General features: G+C 59.1%; 5 protein-coding genes across 5 annotated transcripts; 4 read left to right on the top strand and 1 right to left on the bottom strand.

The window, feature by feature from the left end:
* Window positions 1-246: 246 nt before the first annotated feature.
* BXZ73DRAFT_95219 (uncharacterized protein) lies at window positions 247-2,126 on the top strand (the record flags this gene model as incomplete). The annotated part of the gene is made up of 6 exons (XM_048026733.1): window positions 247-429; window positions 743-785; window positions 879-1,177; window positions 1,260-1,763; window positions 1,816-1,986; window positions 2,037-2,126. The coding sequence occupies 6 exons, from the start codon at window positions 247-249 to the stop codon at window positions 2,124-2,126; spliced, it is 1,290 nt and encodes a 429-aa protein (XP_047870451.1).
* A 588-nt stretch (window positions 2,127-2,714) lies between these two features.
* BXZ73DRAFT_95218 (uncharacterized protein) lies at window positions 2,715-3,581 on the bottom strand (the record flags this gene model as incomplete). The annotated part of the gene is made up of 5 exons (XM_048026732.1): window positions 2,715-2,785; window positions 2,874-3,012; window positions 3,222-3,371; window positions 3,482-3,523; window positions 3,579-3,581. The coding sequence occupies 5 exons, from the start codon at window positions 3,579-3,581 to the stop codon at window positions 2,715-2,717; spliced, it is 405 nt and encodes a 134-aa protein (XP_047870450.1).
* Window positions 3,582-4,247: 666 nt separating this feature from the next.
* BXZ73DRAFT_63025 (uncharacterized protein) lies at window positions 4,248-6,146 on the top strand (the record flags this gene model as incomplete). Its single annotated transcript, XM_048021755.1, has 6 exons — window positions 4,248-4,370; window positions 4,542-4,778; window positions 4,868-5,179; window positions 5,231-5,425; window positions 5,476-5,627; window positions 5,705-6,146. The coding sequence occupies 6 exons, from the start codon at window positions 4,248-4,250 to the stop codon at window positions 6,144-6,146; spliced, it is 1,461 nt and encodes a 486-aa protein (XP_047870449.1).
* A 1,036-nt stretch (window positions 6,147-7,182) lies between these two features.
* BXZ73DRAFT_85877 (uncharacterized protein) lies at window positions 7,183-8,803 on the top strand (the record flags this gene model as incomplete). The annotated part of the gene is made up of 5 exons (XM_048024043.1): window positions 7,183-7,428; window positions 7,498-7,803; window positions 7,858-8,052; window positions 8,105-8,280; window positions 8,347-8,803. 5 exons carry the CDS (start codon window positions 7,183-7,185, stop codon window positions 8,801-8,803), a joined length of 1,380 nt encoding a protein of 459 aa, XP_047870448.1.
* Window positions 8,804-9,236: 433 nt separating this feature from the next.
* On the top strand, window positions 9,237-10,104 carry BXZ73DRAFT_85876 (uncharacterized protein; the record flags this gene model as incomplete). Its single annotated transcript, XM_048024042.1, has 4 exons — window positions 9,237-9,413; window positions 9,485-9,838; window positions 9,877-9,904; window positions 9,926-10,104. Coding segments are annotated over 4 exons (738 nt in total), but the record flags the coding sequence as incomplete, so codon positions are not given.
* Between the last annotated feature and the right edge of the window lie 110 nt (window positions 10,105-10,214).

Genomic DNA, 10,214 nt, shown 5'->3' with positions numbered 1-10,214 from the left:
GACAACTGCTAGGACTACCGCCCTGGCCCTCCCCGCGATGACGAAGGTCAAAGCAGAGGCGATGGCGGACCGCGGCGCGCCGACGTCGGAAAAGGTGAGCGCTTGGGCCCTGCGCATCCAGTTCCGCGTCTTGCCTGACCTCCCTCGCACCCGCCTCCCCTGCAGGTCGCGCTCCGGTGGCCAGGCCGTCCCATCTACCCCTGTTCCTCGTCATCTCCCCCCGCCCTCCAGCTGCAGTGGCGCGCGATGTCCGCCGCCGCCGCCCTTCCGCTCGACGTCCTCCCGCTGATCCTCGAACACCTCGCCGACCGCCGTGACCTCTGTACGTGCGCGCAGCTCTCCAAGGTCTTCCACTATGCCGCGACACCGCTGCTGTACCGCACGCTCGACGTGCGCATCACCACCCACAAGGGCCTCGTCAAACTCCAGGTGTGCTCCCCGTGTTCCCATCCCCATCCCTGCTGCCTCCGCTGGACGCGTTGAACGAGACGGGCACGCGAGATCGGGGCAGCATCTGTCCCTATGCGTCCCTACTTCTATTGCTGTGCGGTCTTGGCCGCGGCTGGCGGTGCGTGGATCAACCATTACGGGGGTGTGCGTGCACGCGCTCCCCGTTGGACCTGCTTGTTGCTCTGCTACAGTGGAGCGGCACTCCAAGCCGTGAGTACTCGCTATGCGGTTTCTTATGCGGTATTCTTGTCCAGGAAGCGTCCGTCGTGCATCCTTCTATCACGATCTCCAGAAGCCAGAATACGCCAAGCATGTGCGTCACGTTTCCGAAACTGGTGAGTGCTCGTTGTGCTCGATGCGATACTGCCGCTATCGCGACTGACTAGACTCCAGCTTCAGTCGGCTGTTACAGACCGACCTGCTTGAAGGTTCGCTGAAAGCCCTCCGCATGTACGTCAACCTGGAAGGCTTCACCTGGAGTGGCGACATGGCCGAGGGCTCGTCCGGCGAGCGCGAGTTTATGTCCTACCTCGACATCCTCCGCGAGCTGCCCGTCCGGGAGCTCGTCATGCGGACCTTCTACGGGCTCTCGGACGACGTCTGGGAGGCGCTGCACGCGTTCACCGGGCTGCACAAGGTCTCGATCTGGTGCATGGAGGGCAAGCCGCGCATCCTCCAGGGCTGGTCCGAAAAACTCGGCGAGAGCCTCACACACCTCGAGCTGGGCGTCAGTTCCCTTTCTCGCGTGCACCCGTTAGACTGTACGTCCTGATCACCGCTTCCCCCTGCTCGTCCGCGTGCGCCGGCAGCGTTGTTCAGGTGTTCCCGCCTCGATCCTCATCACAGTCCTCGCCCACCTCCCGCGCCTCCGCGCGCTCCGCCTCAAGGGCGCGTCCTCAGCCGCCATCCTCGAGATCCTCACCTTCCTCCCACACCTGCACTCGCTCGACACCGAGTACTTCGGGGCCGCCGCGCTCTCGCGCTACGACGACATCCCCGCCGCGCGCCTCCGCGATCTCACCGTGCGCACGAGCACGGTCGACCCGCAGGGCCTGCAGCAGCTCTGGACGTGGATCCGCCGGCTCACGCCCGCCCCGAGCCTCGAGAGCTTCACGCTCAACGCGTTTTCCACCGCCGGCGAGCAGTTCATCCCCCGCGGCTTTCTGCTCGACATGGCGACGATCCACAAGGACACGCTCAAGCACTTCACCGCGGACTCGACGCAGATGTCCCTCGCGGACGTCGAGTGCCTCTGCACGCTCTTCCCCGCGCTCGAGACGCTCTCGTGCTCAACGATCTGGAGCCCGGAGGGGGTGCGTACCCGCGCTGTTGTGCGTTGTGGAAATCTCTAACTTGGTTGCGCAGACTCCTTACGAGGCCGTCGTGGCGAAGGCCAACAACCTCCGCACCCTTCGATTCTACCAGTCCAAGTGGCGGAGGGGAGAGTCGGACGCTATCATCACGTCCGTGCGGAACATGATGCTTCGCGAGAGCTCTGTCCTCAGGTTGATCGGTATCGGGAACTTGATATATATCGTGAGCATTTCCAAGACTTTTCGCGCCTCTCTGTCTGATGACAGTCCTAGGGACGATGGGTCTGCAAAACAGACGAGGATGGCACAAACCGCGTTGAGTTTGACATCGTTTCTGGCGTCATGCAAGATACGTGGGACTAAACTTCTTCCCCACACGCACACGCCCACACATATACGTGTACGCACCTCCGAGACATACGACCCTCCTTGTACAAAAGTATTTACCTGCATCTCTAACATTCTCTTCCTCGTCACGACTGCTCAATCACCGCTGTACCAGTACACTGCATCCGTCTCTCACATCACCATATCACGTATGCGCTCACATATATCCGTCGGACCACTCCTTGATACCCACGGACACCGCTCGCTCATTCCTGCTGTCGTTACCCACTCGCACATCATGCGCGGACTTCACTCGTGACCACGCACCGCACTTTTTGTACGGAATATCTCCTCCACCATTACTGCTATCGAGAGCTTTCGATCCATACATCACGGCTGTTACTGGAGCGTGCAGCGAATGCCGATCATTATCGTGAACGATATTCAATATTGGCGCAAGCGAGTTTACGGCCATCGCTGATCCGATGGAAGATCCTAACATACGGTAAATGCTGTACACAGGTCGAGAGCAAAACAACAGTGATCGAGAGTCGTCGAGGGCGTGCGTATTGGAGAGCCGAAGCGACCGCTTTCTGGACGAGGCCAGCCTGCTCACCGCCAGCCTCACATGCCCCTCCCCCGTCCGCGGCCTCCGCCGCGCATCGGGCCCGTCCCACGGGGCATGCCACCGCGTCCTGGGAAAAGCAATGGTCAACCGATCGGTTCATCGCGGACGAGTGGACACAGCGCATCTGTGCGTGTAGAGGCGGGAGGAGGACGTACCGCGAGGGGGTGCACCGCGACCACGAGTGCCGGGACCGCCGACATGGCCTCCTCTCGCGCCGCGGCCGGCTTCTCGCGCACGGTTCTGCTCCTCCTTGACGGAGTCGAGGAGGGCGTCTGGGACGCGCAGGTACTTGATCTGCGGTGGGGGTGGGGACGTCAGCACGAGGACGCGCGGTGAAGGGACGGCTTGCGCATAGAAAAGCGGCTTGTGTATACAGGGGGTGTGTATGGGCGACGTCCAGCCGCAGCACGTCCTGTGCCTCTCCCGAATACACACACATGCACGACGAGCCATGGCTGATACAGCAGGCCAAGATGCACATTGCACCACCATGAAGTACTCACCGTACTGCCCCGAATGTAGCATTCCTTCAATTTCCAGAACCTGTCGCCTTCCGCGCTCGTCTGGTAGACCTCTCGGAGCGTGATGTTCATGAAGTTGTCGCAGTTGACAAGGTGCCCATTGAATGTCTCGCCATTTTTCAGCTCTACAAGCTACTCAAGCCGGGTTCGTGTTAAGTGGGCATGAACGAGCAAGGGGAGGGCGAGAGTCAGCCTTGGCGAGTTCAGTGCTCAGCGCCACGGTAGGCAGAGGGGAGACTCACCATCGGCTTATTTTGTGCCGCGTTCAGTAGGGACAGTGGCAGCTGCAGACCGGCAGCTCAGAACGATCGCCCGCATGAAAGGGTTGGGCATTCTCACCATGTCTGCGCGGGTTGAAGGTAGGAGGTGAGAGGGGATGGTGGGGGCTGGTGGGGGATGAGGAAACAGTGAGGACTGGGCGTGCAACGCGTTCCCCGACGCGAGGCGAGCGCGGGGCGGAGCCGCGAGCCACAGAGCACGCGACAACCGCGCACCGCCAGAGAGAGGTCGCTCCGCGCCGTCGCCGTCCCTCCGCCTTCCTCCTCGTCCATCGCCTGCTCAAGTTGAACGCGTTGTTGGCGTCGTACGACTCTTCGCTATCCACAACCCACGTTCTCGCGCGCATATTTCCTATCAGACCGGTCAACCACGCGCAATCTCGGGCGCAGCCTGCGCCATCTATGGCACCTGCGCGACGTTGCTTCCGGCCCGCCCTCGTGCTCACACCCGCACAACCATCCTGAGCCTCTCACAGGCTCTCAGCACGAGCGCATCCGAGCCGAGCCGCAGGAACGGCAGATGTGAGTCATTCCAGGGGCGCGCAGCCACTATCGCCTGCGCGCGCAGTTCCAAGGCGTTCCTCCATGTGGGATGCGACACCCACTTGATCACCCGACGCGCATACATAACTCGTCTTGGGCATCGTCGCCGCCCCTGAGCTCGCGCTCTTAGCTTCCGTCCCCCCTCCACCCTCGTGTGTCGCCCTCGCCGTCGAACACAGCGGACACCATGATCTTGCCAGACGACTCGGCACCTATCTCGCCCGCCAAGGCCCGCGCGGAGCCGCTGTCCGCCGTCCCTGAAGAGGATCGCATCGCGCCCCCGCCGGCGTACCCTGGACATTCGATTGAGGTGCGTTGCTGCACCTGCACCTGCTGGGCAAGGCGTAACCACCTCCTTGCTTATTTCCAGGAATTCGTCGCTGCACAACCACCTCCCCCGCCATCGGCTGCCTACGGCACCTTCACCCCTCAGCACGCCGGTTCAAGTCGCGGCCCTGCGCCAATCCACATACCTTACCAGCCGTATCGCGCCTCCCGCAACGTCGATGTTGAGGCCCAGACGAGCAGCGCGTCGACTCCTCTCATTTCTCCACCACCACCACACCGCGGTGGGCCTATCAAGCGAGGAGAGCGCGCAGGGAAACGTTTCATCAAAGCTTTCCTTTGGGCCGTCGTTATCTACCTCTCGGTGGCATGGGCTATCAAGGGGGTGGTGACGATAGCATTCTGGCGAGGCAGTAGGAAGGGTAGTCATGACGTGAGTACCATTCCACTGTTTTCGCATCTCTGGAATCAAGCTCCTCACAAACGTGAATCAACCTGCTCTTTCTCTATGGCTTGAACCAGTTCCCTTGGCCAATGCCCTCCGACGGCTTGGTGCACTCATGTTTCGGCCCCACATACGTCTCAGGAGATATCAGCACTGGAGGCGTCGCGCCCTTCTCGTTGACACTGCCGCTGTCCTCAGACGCGATTTATCTCTTTAGCAGAGGGACTCTGGCGCATGGCTCCGTTGAAATATTGACGTCAAGTCACGAGAACTTTCCGGAGGACTCTGTGACGATCAAGATATATCCCAAAGGCTCGAAGGCAGACCTAGCCATGACCAACGTCTGCGTAGTTGAACGCGCTCCGTCTCAGCTGGGCGTTGCACTCTTGGTATTCAATCTCACGCGCTTTCTTTACCGCACGGTTCTGATGGCCATATAGACACCAGCGAATTGGCCCAAGGATGTTGGCGGTTTCCATATCGAGGTCGTCTTTTCTTACCGAACAGTAAACACGACGTTCGTGAACGCATTCGAAACCAACCTCCCTCGATTTTCGCACCACGTGAACCTTAAAGGCCCAGTAGACTTCCGCTCCATTAATCTGCAGTCGGGCCTTGCCAAGATTGATAGCACGGTGAGTAGTCTACATTGTTTTCAGCGGATTCCTCCTGACCCGGCCAATAGTTCGTGAAGGCAAAGAACTTGACGGCTGTCACTTCCAAGGACAAGATTACTGGTGTATTTCACGCCTCCGACCAGCTTACTCTCAAGACATCAAACGCTTCGGTCGATGTCAGCGCCTTTGTCGCGAACGATCCCTCGAATACGTCTCGCGTGTTGATACAGACGAGCAATGCGTGCGCATCCTTGGCTCCCCTCATGACCATCTTTCTTGCTCACTTCCCTCGTGCAGCCTACTCACGTCCAATATTCACCTCCTCTCGACCTCTGCAGCTTTATCCCACGCGCCACCATTACCAGACCCCTCCCTCATCAATGGCTCTTTCATCGTCGACATCCACACCACCAACGGAGCTCTCAGCGCCCATATTCACGACCAGCCTGTCGACTCCCACCTGCAGCTCGTAGGAACGACACAGAACGCACCTGTGCAGGTGATATTGCATCCCGCCTACGAGGGCACGTACAGCTTGCGTTCGTTGGGCGGCGCTGTCGCCGTGGATCCGATATCAAGCACGGATCCGTCGAACCGGTACAGGTATCGCAGGTCGTTCCCTCAGCAGAGCTCGCACTCGTCTGCGACGGGCAAGGTCCTGTGGATGCCCTACAGTGGTCCGGGTGAGGGCAGCGTGACGCTGTCGACCTCCGTAAGGCCGATTCAATTAAGTGCATGAGCGCGGGACTGTTCGTTCGTGCATTGGTGGGGGAAATTGGCGTGGTGCATGTATATAACATACTCTGTTGTGTCTTCTGCTGTGACACTGCTACGTGGCGCACCTCTGTCGTTATACCATTTGTATACTCTGTTGTACTTGTATCGCGTACAATACTCATCATCGTGGGCTGCCTTGGCCATCCCAATACATAAGAAGCCTTCGCGCGCCTGCGCCCTGCCAGGCCTCCGCTCTCTTCCTATCATCATCTGGACTCACCCTTAGTGGCCTCTCGTCCGGGTCATCTTCTAGCGTCTACAATACAAGAGCATGCCTACAACCATGACTCCGAAGCAGGCGGGTTCGTCGACTTCCCTGAGGTGTACGCGCGCGTGGCCACCAACATATTGTGATAACGGGCATTGCTTCCGGTGCGTGTATGCATGGCACTGTCGTGTCGGTTGCTGGGCTCACCCCGCGCGTCCCCAGAAGTCAAAGCTGTGGCAGTCCGCCGCATTTTCGCCCTGATGACAGTTCCCGCAGCCCCTTCATCCCCCTCTCATCCGCCAAGCCGGCTTCAACCCCACGGTGTCTCGGCGCGCCCTCCTCGGCATCCCATGCCCAATATCCCAAACCACGGCCTTTGTCGCCCGCCGCCCGCCGATAGCGCCTGAAGAAATCGCATTCTGAACAGCGTCCTTGCTTCGCGATAAGGCTCAAGGAGGCCACGTTCAACTGCGATCTCCCAGGATGCTGTGATGGGTGCACTATCTCCGAATTGCTTAAGCAACGCGATCTGTCCTTGGGAGCCAAAGACGGTGGTGCTTCGCGCAGCAGGTCGGCGGCGGTGCGGCGCGCGTCATGGCGAGACATATTAGATGACGGAGCCGGTGAGTCTACCTTCCCATCTGTTTGCTCTTCCTTCCCCCACCCCTGCTTGCCTGCAAGGCTTCCTTCCCCTTCTCCCTTGCACCCATTTCCTTGATTTCTTGGGTTTTAGTCGATTTCTCATCTGGTCCCGAAGGTTCAAGCACCATCTTTCGGACTAACACACACGATGTCCTCCGGAGGCTACCCCAGCCCGCGTCAGGTTGCGCCCATCGAAGGAATCCCGCTGCCAGTGACGGACGGAGCCTTCGGGCGCGAAGAGGCGTATCTAATGTTGCACGAAGCGGACGAAGGGCGGAGGGGATCCCGGCGAGCGTGGTGGTGCAAGCTTTTTTCCATGGGCGCGCTCGCACTGCTCGTCGTCGCGTCGGTATACCACGTACGCAGCTCCGACCTCGTCACGCGCTCGAGATGGGTACGTCACTGTCCCTGGAGGCTCCCAGTCCTTACGCTCGTGCTGATGGTTGCACGGCTCTTGGCGCAGGTTGGCGGCGGCGCGCCATGGAATGCTGCCAGTGATTGCATGAGACACGACATGTGGATGGTCGAAAAGGGGCAGGATGGGCTGTCACGCTCAAGACAACGGCTGGAGCTCGCTCCGCCAGACCTCAACACCACCCTTCTCTTCGACGCCATAGGCGCATACCGAGAGAGCTCGATTGCGTTCTCCTTGAACGCCACCCCTAACACTACCGCCATCATCGTGGACATACAAGCCGACTACCCCACAGAATATGATATCGACTCGGTGGTTGTGTGCAGTTCGCAACCGTCTGAAATGCGGCTCCTTGTGAGTGTCCGTTAATCACAAATGCACACTCAATAACTCATCTGACCTGAACAGAGTCCCGTTAATCTTCCCGAAATCCAGTACTCTATCAATGTCCAGCTCCCAACGAACGCGGACGGCAGTTACCTTAATCTCAGCAAGCTGGTGTCTTTCATGCCTCATTTCGTACATTCGTTAGGACCGTTGGCGGATGGTGCGGTCTTCGGCGAAGTCAAGCTATACTCTGGGATGTCGGCTGTTTATGTCGAGGTGTGCGCTGTTCTCTACAAATTTGCGCTCTCACTGACAAAAGAACGACCAGTCCTTACTCGCGGACCATGTAGGTGTGACGGCGATGGATGCCTGCATCGAGGGTACTTTCTACGCTTTCGGCTCCCTTCGCTTGCACACCTCTGGTGCGCCGATCACGGCACGCACCCACCTCTTCAACCTTGACGTCACTGAGCCGACGCGTCTGGACATGCGGACAACCGACGCGTAAGTATCCCTACATCGCTCTCCCATCGGGATACCCGCTCACCCACCCGTCGTCCACTTCGACAGCGAGATTCATAGCGAGGTCAGCCTCCTCTGCGGCACGCCCGACGAGCACCACCCCAGCGGCCCCGGGGCGTTCAGCCTGTCCGCTCACAACCGCGGCGGACCCGTCAACCTCGCCGTCCTCGACGCCCCCTTGTCCAACCACTTGCGCGTCCACGCGAGCGCGCACGACGCCCCCGCCACCGTGGCGCTGCCGCCCTCGTACGAGGGCGGGTTCGAAGCGCGCACTACGTACGGCCCACGCCCCGTGGTCGAGTGGCGTGAGGAGCTTGTGGACCCAGCCGGGCTTGGAAGGAAGCGCGGCGCACGCTGGGGCTCGGTTCAGAGAGGGCGCGTTGCGGGACGGGTTGGTTGGGGGGCTGCGTGGTCGCCGTGGGGCGAGGAGTCGGAGACGTTTGGAGATGAGGGGAACATGGTGGTCGTTGAAGCGTGGGAGGACCAGGCGACTTTGAGCCTATGAGTGGGTGTGGACTTGAGCTTGGGAAGGTGTTATCAGCTGTAATGGACAGGCTGCCCTTGTTGTAAGAGTAATAACACAGGCAAGGCCAAGAATTTGCCTGGATCTATCCCGCGAACTTATCATGTCTTCAGAGGTGGCAACGTGTGCACACGTCGCGGGTGCCGTAGAGCACCGGCGTAACATGGAGCGCAGTTCAAGTCATGCCTTTGATGGTTCAAGACCGTTGGCGGTTGATCAAATGCCCATATTCCCACGGATATGAATGCCCTGAAGTTGATACTGGCGTCACTGGAGGCCTGGATTTGAAAATACGGCGAGGCGAGGTCCGAGCCCATCACTGTCGTTGGCACTTGGTCCGAGTGAGCCCGGAGGCTTGCGAAGACGTTTATAATGTCCAGTTGGTCCTCCTGGTCCTCATCCTATCTCCACGACCATGTCCATCGGCCTCGATATCGAGGACACGGGCCGAGAGGGCATCTCCAAGTCCAACTCTGACTCCCATCTTTCTCCAGTACACTCGTTTCTACATGTGGCACAGAAGCCTGGCAGGTCAAAATGGAAGGACGTTATCGTTCTCATTGCCGTTGTTGTGTGCAGCTTCCAAGCGGGGGTGAGTGTTTTCTCATAAAACCTCCAACCTCTTACTCCTATAGTACATTGATCGAGACCCGGTTCACTCAGGTATTCTTGAGCCGCCTTATGTATCGATCCTCCCCACACGAACGGGTTGTCAAGCCTGTGCGATGCGGCGGCTCCGTGGACTGGAACCTCGTGGCAGGTGAAGATGGGATGACGCGAGCCGTCACAACGTTCCCCCTCGACACTTCCCACTTGCTAGAGTTCATGTCCGATGGCGATTTCTCTGGATGCCGCTTTAATTTCAAAGTAAAACATATCGACACAGCGCAATCAGGACACCTTCGCGTGGAACACGAGGTTCACGATCTGAAGCCCCGGATTGAGGACGGCGGGATGGCTGCCATGGAGACCTGCTGGGTCGGAGGTCCCGAGCGGCGCTGGGGGATTGGGTTCGTTGTGCGTACTTTTCCACCAATGGACTCATGAACGTTCAGTGTGAGACATACTTTGAGCAGGCTCCCCGTGAGTTCACATCCGCCCCAGGGCTGAACGTTACTGTGAATGTGGAACTCGTCATCCCGTGGGACGTTGAACCCTTCCACATGAGAGGATTCAAGACGATCTTGCCTGAGTTCGAGCAAATCTATTACGTCGACACATTGCGCCGGGTCCACCACGAGTATGCTCAGATGACTGGAGAAAATGAAAGCGTCACCGCCAACGTGCGTTGGCGCGCTACAGCTGCGTGCAGAAAGCTTGTCCAGGCGCTGAAAAACGCGACGCGCGTCGCGAGAAATGGGAAATTAAATCGAAATGGTCGAAAAATCGCCAG

Source organism: Epithele typhae (assembly GCF_022376455.1).
Source record: "Epithele typhae strain CBS 203.58 chromosome Unknown BXZ73scaffold_654, whole genome shotgun sequence".
Classification (NCBI taxonomy): Eukaryota; Fungi; Basidiomycota; class Agaricomycetes; order Polyporales; family Epitheliaceae; genus Epithele; species Epithele typhae.
This window is presented reverse-complemented; position numbering and strand designations above follow the sequence as displayed.